This window comes from Meleagris gallopavo, chromosome 1 (genome assembly GCF_000146605.3).
Source record: "Meleagris gallopavo isolate NT-WF06-2002-E0010 breed Aviagen turkey brand Nicholas breeding stock chromosome 1, Turkey_5.1, whole genome shotgun sequence".
NCBI classification, from domain to species: Eukaryota; Metazoa; Chordata; class Aves; order Galliformes; family Phasianidae; genus Meleagris; species Meleagris gallopavo.
The window spans coordinates 66,209,244-66,225,768 of NC_015011.2; the positions used below are offsets into that span (position 1 = coordinate 66,209,244).

The 16,525-nt window shown below is 37.8% G+C and overlaps 1 protein-coding gene across 3 annotated transcripts in view; it reads left to right on the plus strand.

Annotated features, from left to right (window-relative positions):
* ITPR2 (inositol 1,4,5-trisphosphate receptor type 2) overlaps positions 1–16,525 on the plus strand; it is a 234,261-nt gene that overhangs the window by 44,896 nt on the left and 172,840 nt on the right. For 2 of the 3 annotated variants that reach the window (XM_031555252.1, XM_010715644.3), the window contains 10 exons: positions 1,334–1,433; positions 1,572–1,732; positions 4,289–4,430; positions 5,203–5,361; positions 6,310–6,482; positions 8,722–8,841; positions 8,943–9,128; positions 9,763–10,014; positions 11,454–11,598; positions 12,512–12,662. In XM_031555252.1, coding sequence (XP_031411112.1) covers positions 1,334–1,433; positions 1,572–1,732; positions 4,289–4,430; positions 5,203–5,361; positions 6,310–6,482; positions 8,722–8,841; positions 8,943–9,128; positions 9,763–10,014; positions 11,454–11,598; positions 12,512–12,662 — 1,589 coding nt within the window. Of the gene's footprint in view, positions 1–637; positions 716–1,333; positions 1,434–1,571; positions 1,733–4,288; positions 4,431–5,202; positions 5,362–6,309; positions 6,483–8,721; positions 8,842–8,942; positions 9,129–9,762; positions 10,015–11,453; positions 11,599–12,511; positions 12,663–16,525 lie in introns of those variants that run through there. The other variant, XM_019616758.2, reaches the window with a different exon arrangement.

Sequence of the window (16,525 nt, forward strand, 5' to 3'; positions counted from 1 at the left end):
AGGTAAAAAAAAAAAAAAAAGTTGTGGGATTGACAAGGTTTCTTTCTAGCATTATGCCTGTGAGTAAAGCAGAAAAAATCAAACATAAGCAAGTATTATCCTTCGGTTAAAATTTGAAGAGTGTTCACAGATAAACAAGAGATGTATAAAACATGATACTGCCGCTGTGACTGGATAAAATAATCATAAGGATAAAACAAGTGATGCTTAAAGAGAATCTGTGAAGAGAAAAATAACAGGCTAAATGTTGCACAGATATGTATGAAAACAGAATTGAGTTGCCCTGTTTGAAAAAACGTGCTGCTAGTAGATCTAACTGAATTGTTCCCTACCGAATAATATGTATGGTGAACTGTGTTTCTGTTTCTGAACACGTCTGTTATTCAAATTAAGTCAGTAATTGGTTCATAGGTTTTACTTGTGAATGTCTGAAACTTCAATTGTTACTTCAGCTGGGATTGATTAGATAAGTCACATGGTGTTTGTTGTGGCTGAATGGGTATGAAGACACTTGGTGCTAGTAGTAGTTCCGAGGGTGGAGTTTAAAGCTAGATACCTACAAATAGTGATGTATGCAACCTGGAAGTATTTGCTCTGCAGAGTTTTGCCAGATGATTTTCTTACTTGAATACTCAAAGTCCATCAGCGTGAAAGAGAGTGTGTTAATGAAGACTGTAGTGAATATATTTACTGAGTGCAATACAGAGTAAAAATTGTAATTGATTTATCAGCTCTGCTTTTTAGTAATGCCAGAAATTATCAAATGGAAAGAATTTAGAAGAATCTCATACCTGCTCTTTGTTTACTTGATTTTTGGTTGAGAACTGATAGTGTAAATGCTCACTCCCTGGAACAAGGTTTTGTACATCATAATGATGAAACTGAAACTATGATCAGTTTTACATTTGCACTTTTGTTCTGTGACAGGTTGAATTGGCTCACTACTCGGCAGAAAAAATAATAAGAAAACAGTTGTTTTTATTCATGATGTGTATTTCAACTCAATTAGGATTTTAAAATACCTTTTAATTTTTTTTTTTTTCATATAAGGAATACTTTAATCCTAGACTTATGGAAATGTTTAAAAGCAGCATTCTGCATAATCCCAAGATGCTGTCCTATTATTGCTTTATGCTGGATCAGAAAGAAAAGAGACACAAGGGGGGAAAGGGTGCTACAGTACCTTCTAGTTCTCCCTTGTCTTTTTATTATGAGTGGCTGGTGTGACTCATGCTCTCACATCTCATGTCCATGTGTTAAACCACATCTCACCTTGCCCAGTTTAGCTCAGAAAGGATACATCTAACCTATTGTTTGCTTTCCTCTCCTATAGGAACTCTTATGTCCGACTGAGACATTTGTGCACCAATACTTGGGTTACTAGTACTAGCATCCCAATAGACACCAATGAAGAAAGGCCTGTAATGTTAAAGGTAAACACTAATTTCTCAAGGTTGGAATCCCAAAATAATTCCTAGAGTTTCCTAAGGGTGATCTTGACTTATAAAATATGCATAATTAGGCAAAGGTGAGTGAATTGGTTATCCTAATTAAGCTACAAACTATTGCAGATCGGGACGTGCCAAACAAAAGAGGACAAGGAGGCTTTTGCCATTGTATCAGTTCCTCTATCTGAGGTCAGAGACTTGGACTTTGCTAATGATGCAAACAAGGTCTTAGCATCAACTGTTAAAAAGCTGGAGAATGGAACAATAACCCAGAATGAAAGGAGGTTAGTGAGCTTTTTTTATTGTTGTTGTTTAATTAGTGTTACTCCTAGCATCATGGTATCATGTTATCACAGTAATGGGTACATGTAATTCATTGTATTGCATGTTCATGCTGCTAGGGCAGTAGAAGCAAGACTTGCAGTGACTGAGAGACTGCTGTGATTGTCCCTTTCCTTTCTTTCTTATAAGATGCACTGATCTCATCTCTGTGGTGACAGCAGCAAGATCTGAGGGAATGGCATGGAGGTGCGTGGAGAGGGTCAGGTTGGGGATAGGAAAAGCCCTGGAACAGAGTCTCTAGGACATTGATCGTGGCACCATGCTTGTGTTCAAGGAGTGTTTGGACAATGCTTGAGGATATAGGGTTTGGATTTTTGGTGGTTTTGTGTGGAGCCAAGTGGGGGACTCGATTATCCCTCTGGGTGCATTCCAGCTCATGATATTCTGTGATTCTGTTATTTTATTTTTCCCTGTTTACTTTCCTGTTTTACATTTCCTGTTGTCTTCAGTGTTTACTCTTTATATCCATCCATGCTTCAATTTAAAGAATGTCTGTTCTTTACACCCAGCCCTGAATTAAGGGATTTTGTTGTACATTGTAGCCACGTATTTCCCACTGCAAGTGATGTGGTTGGCTATTTGTTTTCAGCTGTCTGGTAAAACTGAATGTTAGATAGCATCTCTTACAGTGTTAATTTTTATCTTGTATTCTACTGTGCATCATACAGAGCTTCTTGCTGGAAATGTTAATTTTTGGTGACAAAACGATTTATGCTGTTTGTCGAGTCCACAAGTCTTTTGTCAGTGGTAATTAGCACAGGTGGCTTAGTATCAGGTGAAGGATTTATCTTAATAGGCAAATCTGTAACAGCCAAGGTATTAGTACGCAATCTTGGAAAGCCATTTCATTCATTGTTGAGTTGAATCAGATGGGGATACTACATAATGAAGGAGTGACATCCTTGTATTAGCCTTGCACTGCTGTGTCACTGCAATCCAGTACTGTCAAGTTCTGATGTTGATGTACTAGTACAACACACACATGAAATAATTGAGAACGGGAGAGGAGCAGAGCTGGCAGATCTTTAAGGAAGCTTTCAGCAGAAGAGCACAAGAGCTCTCCATTCCCAGGTGTTGGAAGTCAGGAAAGGAAGGCAAGAGACCAGCATGGCTGAACTGGGACCTGCTGGTCAAACTGGAGAGTAGGAAGAAAATATGCAGGCAGTAGAAGTAGAGATAGGTACTCTGGGAGAAATATAGGAAGGCTGCTAGGCTTTGTAGGGGTTAGGTCAGGAAGGCCAAAGCCCTGCTGGAACTGAATTCAACAAGCGGTGCAAAGAAGAAGAAAAGCTCTGAGCAACCTGGTCTAGCTGTAGATGTCCAAATCCCCTATTCATTGCAGGGGATTTGGACTAGATGACCTTTAAAGGCCCCTTCCAACTCAGATGATTCTGTGGTTCTGTGATTTCATGATTTTGCTGTTATTAGTTTGTTCTTGTGGTTTCCTTTAAAACAAACAAACAAACAAAACCTCTTCTTGTTTCCCTGTCTTATTACTTTCCTGCTTGAGTAAGTAGGGATTCCAAGAGCTCGCTCCTAGTTGATCAATCCTACATTTACCTTTCCTGCTTTTTCTGTTAGTGAGGTGCCTTGTTCTGGAGACCTTACCATTCTCCAACATCCACTACTGGGCTGAAAACTCATTTAGAGGGATTAGATGAACATCCAAGCCTTCTTTTACTTACTGTCTGGCTCTCAGAGATGTCTTTGGAAATCTATTGAGCATCTTCCTGCCAGGTTTAGTAATTATAGACTAAATATTTGCCAAACTCAGACAATGCTGCTAAGGGTGGGAGATGTGCTGGGTTTTGTTTGTGGAAGATTGCCAATTCTTTTAAGGAAATTTGTGGTCATCCACACTTCTCTCTGTGTACACCTGGAAAGGTATGTTAACAGCAAGGTGGCGATGACCTACATTGCTTGAAGATGGAAGGGCTTGCCACTGACTTTGTCCTGTTTTAGCATTTACTTCTGCCAAATCTTCTTTTGTGTAGGAAAGAATGGGTGAAATAAAAGTGTTTTTTTCCAAGTCATTTTTCAATAGTTTCTCATGTCAGTAGGGAAAAAGTGCAGTGCCAAAGTGTTTTTATTCCTCTAGTGAGTGCACAATCTTGTTTCATGGGCCAATGTTACTAACTTCCCAGTGGAAATTGTTGCTGGGCTGATTAAGAGTATCTGTCTACTATTTCTGGGCCTTACAATCAGCTGGTAGAGATTCTGGATTTCTAAGCAGTCTGCATCTATTCTACATCAATTTTGCATCCTCCCTTTTTTCCTCTGGTTGCTGTTTAATGTCTTGGAAAATATCACTGTGGTGGATTCAAACCTTTTCTGATCTGAGACCTGGAAGCCTTAGGTATATGTCAAACTTAGCTTTGCAGTGATTGACGTTCTGATGCGCTAGATAAAGCTTGTTCTAAAATGTGATTTTCTTCCTTAATGAATCCTAGCAAGTGTTGAATGACTGTATGTAATAAGTATCTGTCTATTCATTCTAGATTTGTGACCAAGTTATTAGAAGATCTGATCTTCTTTGTGTCTGATGTGCCTAACAATGGGCAGGAAGTTTTGGACGTGGTCATTACTAAGCCAAACCGGGAACGACAAAAATTAATGCGGGAACAAAATATATTGGCTCAGGTATACTCTGTATGTTCAAGTATGAGTAACTTGATTGTACTTCCAAATAGATTGTAGGAGAGAAGGAATTGATAAAATGGTGGTTTCAGGTAAGTTGGCTTATGCTATCTTGGGTTGTATGTAACTGGATTCATTAGACATGAAACTCATTAATCAAGATTCACGGCAGAAGGCCCGGAGTTTGATGTCTGTTAGTCTCATGTAATTCTGATGACTTATAAGATTTTTAAGACTTTATTTACAAGTAAATTGTTGAACAAATTTGAAGGAAGTCTGCTGCATGGTCCTGATCCTGCAAGTGTTTTCCTTGAAGAAAAACTTATAATATCCCTGACTTGTTTGAGGACTGACTTGCATATAAATCAGAATTAATATTCTTTTAAGGTATCTTTCTGAAATAGTAAATAAATAATAAAGTGAAAAGAATTAAACTAGATAGCAGCCCATATGTGCTTTTTCATCCTTAATTTATCTAAAATTAAGGCGCATAACTGACAATGTTTTAAACTAGGGATAGCAGTCAAGAAAAAGTAGCGTCAACCAAGTTGGTGTGGAAGTGCAAAGCTAAACGCTTATGTTGTAATGTCTGAGATTGTCCTTGTCCCTTTGCCCCTTTCTTATTCGGTGATTTGTAGATAATAAATGAAGTAATTGAATTCTGACTTGAGCCTATAGATGTTGTGTTCTGATCCTGTCAGAGGAAATTGACAGGTACAGGTCAAGGAAAAATCTTGGCTTGATTTTCATCCTCAGTGATTTTGATTTTGAACAGATATTCGGGATCCTCAAAGCTCCTTTTAAGGACAAAGGTGAAGGATCAATGCTGAGACTTGAAGACCTAGGTGACCAGAGATATGCTCCATACAAATACATGTTAAGGTTATGTTACAGAGTTCTCAGACATTCCCAGCAGGACTATAGGAAGAACCAGGTCAGTGGTATTCAAGAATTTTTCCCCTAAATTCTGTTATTTTAGATCCTGCGTTTGGTCTTGCACTCTGCATTTACAGGTATGATCCTCCGGTAATCTTATCTTAAGGGAGAATGGAAGTTTTGTGTTGGTTAATTAGTAAGTAGAAAGATGCTTACACAGACTTATGCTGTGAAATAGTGTTTTTGTTTTATAGGCATTTTCATATGAACGGAGTGATTAGCAATGAATGTCACGGGTTCATTCTCCTGGCGGGCTTCCATGTATCTTCACAGGCTCTGGCTGAGATTAGTGTCCACTGCTTCCTTCATAGGCTCCAGGGTGTCAGTGGGGAAGGCAAAATTCTCTGTGATTCTGTTTTGTAAATATTTATGTTGTGATAGCAGTGAGTCAAACCAGAGGCTGTTCTATCAGATAGCATGATTTTCCACTGCTGGAGACTCCCGATGAACATGAGATAATTCAGAACATGATACTGAGTGCTTTGTATGTTGCAGCACAGAAAAGAGCCCTTACTAGCTTTATAGGGCTAAAGGAGCTGAAAATAAAAAATTGAACTGTTATGTGTGATGACTTTGTTTTCTTTCTAGCACTTTTCAGAAATATTTTTGTCTTGCAGGAGAGAAAAGGGAAGAAGAGAGCAAGAAAGTTTCTTAAAATTATATAAAGTTTTGGTTTTCCTTTTTTTAAAAAAAAGTTTGCCATTTCTTTAATTTTGCACCTATTTTAATGTATTTATTTATTTGATTTATGAAAGAATAACAAGAGTTAGTCAATCCTAATATTCTGTCTTCTTGGAGTACATATTTTAGGTAGCTTGTTTGGGCCAGTTTAGTGAGAAAAGTTTTGAGGATTATTTTGATTGTTAAACTTGGAGTTGGATATTTGCGATTCTAAAAGAAAAACATTATTCTTAACAGATCATCACAGGGATTTTCATTTTTTCAGGAATATATTGCTAAGAACTTCTGCGTCATGCAGTCCCAGATTGGTTATGATATTTTGGCAGAAGACACCATCACAGCTTTGCTGCACAACAACAGAAAACTGCTAGAGAAACACATCACGGCTAAAGAAATAGAGACCTTTGTTAATTTACTCAGGAGAAATCGAGAGCCAAGGTTTGAAGTGGTCCATATAACATTACATTTGTAGCAGCAATTAATCTCCCTGCTATTTGTTATTATGTTATTGCTTTCTTACAGCTAATTTTTTTTTTTAACCTCACAGACACAAAAAAATATGCGTACAGCACTGTGCTAGAAAATATCAGAGATACCATACTTCTGGAGAGTTGATATCTGCATTTCAGATCTAAATCTTGGTGAAAAGTGAGGTTTTTGTAGAACACTTCTGAAAGTTTGGCTTTACTTTAAATTGATTGAGACAACTGAACAGAAATTTTATTTTTTTGTAACTCTGCTGCTCCTCTGTGAAAATGCCATTTGTGCTGGTTGTCCTGCTAACAACCTTGATGAAAATGACGTTGATGTTAGCTTAACTAGGATTTTATTAATCAGTTTTCCTGCTAATTTCCTAATCAGGTCCTGATTGCAAGTCAGAGCTGAAAGGATGGCGAGTCAGGCGTAGGATGGCAAAGATCCCAGTGAACATGTGCTCTAGACCAGATTTTGTTTCAAATGAAAAATTCTAGCCTTTAACCTATCTCTGTCACAATTTATTTTTATCAGCTTTAGGTCAGAGTATAAATGTATTTTTTAATGGAAAATCAATTTAATTTTTTCATTAGATTTTCAGTTGTAAAAGTAGCTAATATAAGAAATTAAAAAACAGAAGGCCAAATAATGTCCTCAGTAATTGTGAATATTATTTTTCTGTTAGCAGTTCAGGATATTGCTCAGGGCCCTGGTGCTGTACTGCTTCAATTATGCTCTGTATGTCTGCAGCCATTTTACCTTATGCTGTAATCTTATTGCCTCTGCCATGCTAAACTGTATTGGCTTTGGTCATTACAGACAGAGGGAGCCATGTGAGATCAGATGCCCTCAGTGCTGAAGGGTTCTTGTGTTTATTGATGTCAGGTTTTTTTGTGGTGAAGGACATTTTAGTATTATTACATATCTAAATTTCATTTTGAAATATATGCTCACTTTTTTAAGGTTGAAATCCAAGTGCAATTAAATTTTGAAAAATACACCCTGCTGAGATAGTGTAATCTGACCAATAAATGCTTGATCTTATGGCATTTGTTTACATGGAGAGTCTCATAGATTTTTTTCAGCACTGAGAATAAGAATTGTGACAGTATGCTCTAAAACACACGGGCTACAAAATTTAAAGCCTTCCTCCATTTTAGCATTGAAACAAGTGGTGGTGAATGGTTTTTTTTTTACCTGGATTTCTGAGGAAATTGTATATATGCTCTGCGTGCGTATGTCAGCTTCTGTCCATTCCCTCACTGGCTCTTGAGCCCATGCCTACTTTTAGCCACATTTGCTAGAGGTGTGAAGGATAATCAGTTCCTAAAAATGTTGTAAACAGAAGAAGATACATGGGAGGAAGAGACACTTTTTATATTCCAGTGAGGGGAAAGCTGCAGTATGAAGTACTGGTAATACAAATGGAGAGATCCATAAAAGAGGGTCAAGAAGCTGATATTTTATCAATGTCCCAAGTGTAACAAAAGCCTCTGTGTGAACCTTGTTAAACATCAGAAGACCGAAATTTGAGATGCAAATTTATAGGAAACTGTTTACATGTAATAGTTTTAGTTCTGCTTTTCATAGAATGACTGCTTTGAATACAGATCTTGCCAGGTCTCTTTCCACTAATCTTTGGTTGTGTCGCATCAGAGACTCAAAATAAAGCTTTAAAAGCTGTAAATGTGAACTCCTCCAGTGCAGTGGAGTTCCTCAGAGGACCTATGGCTGTCTCCAGCACAAGTAGTAACTCCTTGCTGCTTGCGTTAGGGAGTCATCCATTACCTGGGGGATAAGATGGATAAGAATATGAGTTCTTGCTTTTAGTTCCTGATTATGATAAAGACTTTCAGTTGAGCTCTCTTGCTAGATGAGCTTAAGACATCCTTAGGCTGTTTAAGTTTTGGCACAACTCTTTCACCTTTGATTTGCTGAGAAGTATCTTACTTGGGGTCTTTTTCCTTCTCTCCTTGAGTTAAGGACAGTTCAAAGCTTCTCTCAGAGCTGTTGTTCATCTGTTGGGAGTTGCAATAGTTTAAATGAACAAAGACTGTATTTTGAAAAAACTCACAATATACAATCTCTTTAGTATATTAGTGAGATATACTAGAGATTTTTAGAGCAATGTTCCTGTGTGGTATTTAAAACCATATATTCTGTTGCATCTGTGTTTGTGTTTTTTTTTTTTTTGACTGCACAGGTTCCTGGATTATTTGTCAGACCTGTGTGTATCTAACACCACAGCAATACCAGTAACACAGGAACTCATCTGCAAGTTTATGCTGAGTCCAGGAAATGCTGACATTCTCATTCAGACGAAGTGAGCATCCATAATCAGAGCATACCTTTTTGTTATTTGCTCTGTTGTTACATTTGTAACAGTTTGTTAGTGGCTCCCTTGTGAATGTTTTGTACTTGCAGGCTGATTTCAACACAAATGGACAATCCCTTAGAATGCCCAGTCATCTCAGATGACATTGATGAAGAGGAAGTGTGGCTTTACTGGATTGACAGTAACAAGGAACCTCATGGCAAAGCCATCAGACACCTGGCTCAGGAGGCAAAGGAGGGCACAAAAGTTGATTTAGAAGTTCTTACCTACTACAGGTAAAACTGCTTATGCAAATAGATGAAAACGTAAACTCTCCCTAGAGCCTGGTGCTGTTCTTATCCACTCCATTTGCCAATATCAAAAAAGGAAAGCAAGTCGTACCAGAAACAGGAATTAAAAGTTTGTTTCAGATTTTTCCTTTAGGAAGCATCACAATCTCAGTTGTCTATTCCAGACATACACTGAGTTTTCTTTGTTTGTGACAGCTTTTTGTGTCTCTCTAATGTTTCTTCTTACCTTTTATTTATGAAACTATTTGTATCATGCTCTGCTGTTCTTGGAAGCAAGGCATACACTGAAGGAGCATTCACAATATCCCAGAATATAGAAAGGAGATAGGGTCATGGAACAGTGTCTTATACTGATTGAAAACAAACCGTTTAAATACTTCAGTATTCCACTGAACAATGCTTTGAGTTTCAAAGGGAGCTCAGTCTTAATGGGGATTGGAGCCTGACATTAACATTTTTAATGGCAAGTTTGTCCCTTGGTTAGCAAAACCACTCTTAATCATTTTTACTGTTTACAACAGAAGAGCTGACATCACAATTGTAAAGTGAGATTCTGAGGTTCATTGTTTCATAGTATTCAAATAAATCAGTTGGAAATGTGCTATTATTCTTATTTAAGGTACCAACTGAACCTCTTTGCAAGAATGTGCCTGGACCGCCAGTATCTAGCCATCAACCAGATTTCTGCACAGCTATCAGTAGACTTGATCCTGCGATGTATGTCTGATGAAAGCCTTCCTTATGACCTCCGGGCTTCTTTTTGCCGGTTGATGCTACACATGCATGTGGACAGAGATCCTCAGGAATCAGTGGTACCTGTCAGATACGCCAGATTGTGGACTGAAATTCCTACCAAGATCACAATTCATGAGTGAGTTGAAAATGTTGCAAAATACGGCATAAAAATTATTTTATTGTTTAGTCTTAGAACAAAATGGTTGTAGCTGTCTAATGCTAACGCATGCATTTAAAAAGGTATTTAGATGCAGAACAATGAGCAATTAGTTACTGTTAATCTCGAAAACTTCCTTGAGTAGCTTTACTTGGAAACAGAATCATAGAATCATCCATATTGGAAATGATCTTCCGGATCTGAACTGAAGGTCCAACCATCAACCTGATCTACTGAGTCCCATCACTAAATCATGGCCTTTAGTGCTGCATCTTCCATTTTACTTCATTTTATTTCTCACTTTATTTCTCTTATACAGAACAAACTGAGGATAAAATGGAATGGTCTTTCATCAGAACAACAGAACTTGAAGTAATCAAATCGTGCCTAACATCAGGCATGTACCACGTTGGAATTTAGTTTTAAACTTCTTCCTCAACTGAAAGTTACAGTTGGAAAACCAAAATTTACAGCTAAGTGCAGTTATTGCCCCAGGAACAGTTCACTAAAGCTTTGGTCTTCCACGTGTTAAATTGACTTCAGTGGAAGCTCTCTTTGGTTTAAGTGATTTAATGGAGCAGCACTGCTGGGCTAGACCCAGGCATGGAGTATCTGGCTGAAGAGATAAAGAGGACGAAGTGTAGCAATGCAGCAGACAGAATTGCTTCTGCTACTGATACGAGGGAGTGTTTTGACTTAGGACAACAGAGTCTAATTGGTGGTGGAAGCTGATTGTCCTGACCTTCTTTCCTGGTCTGCTGTCCTTCTTGTAGAGATAGTAAAGGAGAACAGAAAGCTAAGAGGAAACTTCATTGCTGTCTTCAACTTCCTGTGTGGGGGTGGTGGAGAGGGCTGTACTGGTCTCTTCTGCTTGATAAATGATGGCAGGTTCCGTGGGAACAGCACTAAACTGCACCCAGGGAGGTTCAGACTGGTCGTTCGAAAACTTTTATTTACTCTTTTATTTACTTTAGTGGTCAAACACTAAAACTGGCTTCATAGAGAGGTGGTTGATTACCTGTCTGTTTCTGAGGCATTTGGATAATGCCTTAATAGTACACATTCCCTTTTGGTTAGCCCTGGTCAGGCAGTTGTACTTGATGATGTTTTTGTTCCATCCCATTCTCTGGCTGATGAGAGAGGAAAGCTGAGATTTAATGACTTAGTGAATCAGTCTTAGTGCTATCACTCAGAACTATATTATCCTTCTGTCTGTGTTATTCCCATTCATTGCACCTCCTACTGTTGGAGGAGAAGCTTGTGCATCCTCTGTCTGGTGTCTTTGCATATCTATGTAGAATTAGTTAACCTCTACCCCTTATCCTTGCAGAGAACTGATAGTGATTTTAAAGCATTACTGTTGGTTTATTTATTCTTTAGTGCCAACTGATCCCTTCCTTCTGTGTCTTGCATTGTAGGTATGATTCTTTCACAGATTCTTCTAGAAATGAAATGAAGAGGAAATTTGCACTAACTATGGAATTTGTGGAAGAGTACTTGAAAGAAGTTGTAAATCAGCCTTTTCCTTTTGGTGACAAAGAAAAAAATAAACTTACATTTGAGGTACCAATCTCCATCCTATTTTATGATATTCCTTCTCATTTCAGCTAGGTGAACACTGGTTCTTTCAAAATAAAGTCACCTTCAGAATAAATGTCCCAGTGAAACACCAATTTCTAATTCTGGTGTTCTCTGGTGTTTGATGACTATAACTATAACTGATAACTATTACTACAGAAAATAATATTACTGTCTTCTGTCAAACAGCTTGTTTGTTTCCTCCTTCTCCTAAGATTGTTGCATTTCAGTGGCAGGAGAAGGGATGTGTGTAGAGGGAGTGTGGCCGATGATGTATTCTTTCTCTCCAAATTAGTAAATCAGCATGCAAGGATTTTTCAGTGTAAGCAAATACTATTCTCTGTGTTGAAATTTGAAAGAAATTCTCTGAATAATCTTGCATTTCAAATATTGTTTGAAATTCCTGACAGAAACTTCAGACAGACATAAATCATATATATTCAAATAAAGTTGAAAAGGGGGAAGTGCTTATAGCTTTTACAATTCTTCAATCTACCTCCAGAACTTTTTTGCTCCTACCTCTGGTCATCTGAAATCACCTTCATTCAAATTTCCACAGTCAAATGCCGTTCTTTTCCATCTTCTGTGCAACTACTATCCCTTTTAACAGTTTCCTGGATTGTTTTATTTATTTATTTATTTTCTCAGATGCAGTTGTATCTTTTCAGTCCATCTTAAGCCTCAGGTTATTTTCACTCTTTTTGTCTGACTCTGAAAAACATTTGATGTCAACGGCCTTGGTCCAAAGCCAATCTAAATGAGTGGAAACACTTGTACTAATGTGAATGCACTCTAGATCTCAATTGCTGTGCAAGATGCTGTGTGAAATGCAACTTTATCTTGCAGATGAATAACACAAAGATTGACAATATTTCCTTCATTTTTGTTTTTGTCATAGGTGGTACATCTAGCTCGAAACCTCATATACTTTGGCTTTTATAGTTTTAGTGAGCTTCTCAGACTGACCCGTACACTTCTGGCAATTCTAGATATTGTTCAAGTTCCTATGTCATCATACTTTGAAAGACTGAGCAAGTTTCAGGATGGAGGTAAGAAATGCAACAAAATATTATATTCCAGTGTGTAACTTATTATATTGGGGTACTTTTTGGAATATCTCACTGATTTTTCTGAGTTATTTATCCACTCATAAAGTCACCAATAGGGCGTTATCACAGGTCTCATTAAGATGCTTGTCTAAAAAGGAACTTTTTTGAACAGAGCTGCAGACTTCATGATTTGTGGTTATTGTATTGATGCTACTGCTCCTTTGCTTGTTTAGAATTGAACTCTCAAATCTGGATCCAGGCTTTGGTGTCCTTTGCATTAACCATCCCCAGAAAGTACAAAAATAGTATTTGTCTGGGCACAGCAATTATGATGTCTCATGTATGGCACAAGTATTTGTCAATCTCCTCTACACTTCACTTAAAAAGAGAATATAGTGTAACTTTTCCAAGAACTGCAGAAGCACCAGATGATGGAAGTCTAGATGAGGCCATCCTGTACATCTGTTTGTCAGTTTAGAATATTCTTTTAACCAGATCAGAGTGCCTAGCTGACAATCCTGGGACAATATTGTATGTCCCACTGCCTTTTGTATGATGACTTAAAAGTAGGTGTGCTATGTAGACTTAAAAATAGAACTGGACTTTTGATGGGGGGAGACAAGTGTTCTTATTTAAAATCACTGTAAGATTTGCTGGAGAGGCCTTCTACAGTTTTTTATATACGATCTCCATCTTAAGATGATTATATATTGTCTTCAGCCTCCCTCTACTTTTCTGTTTGGCAGGTTGTAAAACATAAGCTGTATAATTTATCTGTGCAATTGATACTCAAAATGATCCTCAATGTCTGACTACTATGCCCAAGCATCTTATTAGTCCTCTTTCTTTCTCTGGAAGTACAGGCTTAGGACAGCATTAAGCTATGAAGATGCATATGGCACAAAGGTATGTAATTTAGAAGCAGTTTCATACCACCTTTTCAGTACTTTTGATCACCTAGCTTGTAGAGGTTCATGCTTGAAGAGCATATTTCATATCTGAAAAACATACTACTCAAGCAAAAGAGAGTAGTGCTTTTCATTAAGAAAAGACATCAGAAAAAGAAAAAAAACAACCAGCATTCAGTGCCAAATTAAGATTCGAAAAGGGCTCAAGAAGAAACCACCAGGTACTATAGTTGCAGTGTGAGGGATTTGAAGATTCTTAAGTCATCACAGTCTGCTTTTCATCCTGTCAGAGGTCCAGCAGTGATGTAACTTTTGTCTCAGTAACCAGATGGGAACTGAAAACAATCAGATTGAGGATAGTCACTGGACCAATATTAAGTAGTAGCCCTTTTAAACCAACCCTGTAGCTGTCATCCACTCACATCTTGATTTTGGCTTTGCTACTAGGTAATGAGAAGGTTTGAAATGAGCTCTAAACACACAGAACATTTAACCAACTTGTGTAGTCTCTGCTTAGCTGTATCAGCAGTGTGATACCAAATTCACAACCAGCATTCCAAATTCATTTTTCCTGTTTATTAATTATTCCTTATATATCTTGCTTATTTTAGTAAAATTACTTAGCAAGTAAATAAGTATATATATAAAGGATTGACCTGGTGAAGCAAGTCTTCAAAATAGGATGCATAGTTAGGCTTAGTGGAAGTAACATCAAGACTTAATTGACCTTTTACTTCAAGATTTACTACAAAATTCTGAGTCACAGTGATGGCTGAGGTAGCCCTTGATGTTGTGTGCAAGCTTCTCTATATTGGTTCTGCAAAGTAACTGTAAAGATTATTGTTTATTATTTAATAATTATTATTATTGTCTGTGTTTTGCCTTACTGCCTTTAAAAATCTTGATTTTAATGCCAGCATCAGTTACCTCACTCAGAATTAAATTGATATGTATGTAGTTTCCAGGTGTGACCTTATTTGTTAGAGGTAGATTGGGGAAAATTGGCTAGAAACATTTGTTAGATAGCACACTGGAAAAAAAAGATGTGTGTTTTTTTGGAAAGCTTCTTACCTAGATTGCATCCTAAAAATGAATTGACTTGGAAATGCTGCAGCCAGCTTCTGTTTTCAATACAAATATCATAATTTTGAATGATTTTTTATTATTGGATCCTTTTTTGTGTGTTTTTTTTTTCCCCCTTTTAGATTCTAAAAGATAGGGGGTTTAAAATTACACTGTGTCTTAATGAGGCATTTTCAGTTAAAGTGACGACTTATTAATAGTGCTCATTCTGGTGTCTTTCAAGAACACTAAAATTTCTTACAGTTTTAATTAAAAGGTTAAGTCATTGCTTTTCTAGTAAGTGTACCCTGCTGTATAATTCCATAGTCAGGAGCCAATCTGCATTGTCCAATATTGGTTATTTATTTTCTGAGAATTAAAATGCACATCTTTCTCTGTACGTGATGGATCTTTCGAATAGCTGATTTTAGTCAAACCATGCAGCTGCAGCATATGTCAGATCTGGAAGGCGAAGCAACATGATAGTATTAGCAGGCAAGCTACTTGTTTGCCATGCAGCTCATTATTTGGAAATGAGAATAATGACATATAAGGAATAGAATCATAAAATCACCAAGGTTGGAAAAGACCTACAGGATCTTCCAATCCAACTGCCCACCTATCACCAATATTTCCTACTAAACCATGTCCCTCAACACAATGTCTAAACATTCCTTGAACACTTCCAGAGTCAGTGTCTCCACCACCTCCCCGGGGAGCCCATTCCAGCACCTGACCATTCTTTCAGAGAAGTAGTAATGTACAGCCTGAATCTCCCATGGCGCAACTTGAGGTCATTCTCTCTAGTCCTATCACTAGTTACATGGGAGAAGAGGCCAACCCCCAGCTGACTACAGCCTTCTTTCAGGTAGTTATAGAGAACAAATAGCAATGGTAGCACTTCCCACCGGTAGACTGAAGAGAGTAAAGGGTAAAGATGTGTTCACAAACATCCCAAGATCTTGGAACACCTCCTAGAATCATATCAGGAGAAGTCTGACCCCTGTGTCATGCTGCAGGCTTTGCTTCTTTGTTGTGATTCACTTTGATTCACCTGTGATTCACCACCTCAAGGATTCCACTTTGGCAGGGGTTGGGATGGGGAAGCCCTCTTTCTCTTGTGCAGAGTTCAGTAGCAGCGAGCTGCCATTTCTACACTTGTGTATCAGCATATCAGGGAATTACTGTCGAGTCTTCTACTAGAACAGTATTGAGAATGAGGTTGGACCTGCCATTTCTACTGTGCCTCTGGGTCCTCTGTATCAAGAAGGACCTGATTTCATCCAGGACTACTAGGGAACTTTATGTTGTTTCTCAGTGTTGTGTCTGTGTCTGCTAACTGTTCTTTTGTCTGGTTAACAATTTCAAGTATCTTCTCGAGGCACATTTTGATTAGCAGAGCTAATGAGGCAGTGGCTGCCTGGCAGACTAAAGTAATAACTTATGCCAGCAATTTACAAAAAAAAGATTAGATGAAAAAAAAACAAAACTTTAACCCTTAGAAAAGTTAGCTGTATTAGTCATTGATGTCCGTAGTGTAACAACTGCCAGTCAGTGAAGAGTTTGATCAGACCAAAGGGGAAGTCAGTCTGAGAGTTTCTCTGGCATGGACCATTTCTCTTTTTCTTTATTCCTCTCCTCATCATGAGGCTGTGCATTAATGTGATTCCAGAGATCGTTGCTCTTCTAGGAATCGATATCTGTGTCATAGCTGTAATTCAGCTAGAAGGCTTGATTCCCATGGTACTTTTTATCATCAAGGCGAGCATGCTGATGTACGTACTTTTTTCTATCTTTCCTTCCCCTAATATTCATGGTAGGAAAGTTTTATTTTTGACATTGCTTACTGGATTTGGGGATAGTGAAATGTCAGGAGAAGGTGAAGTTTGGAGG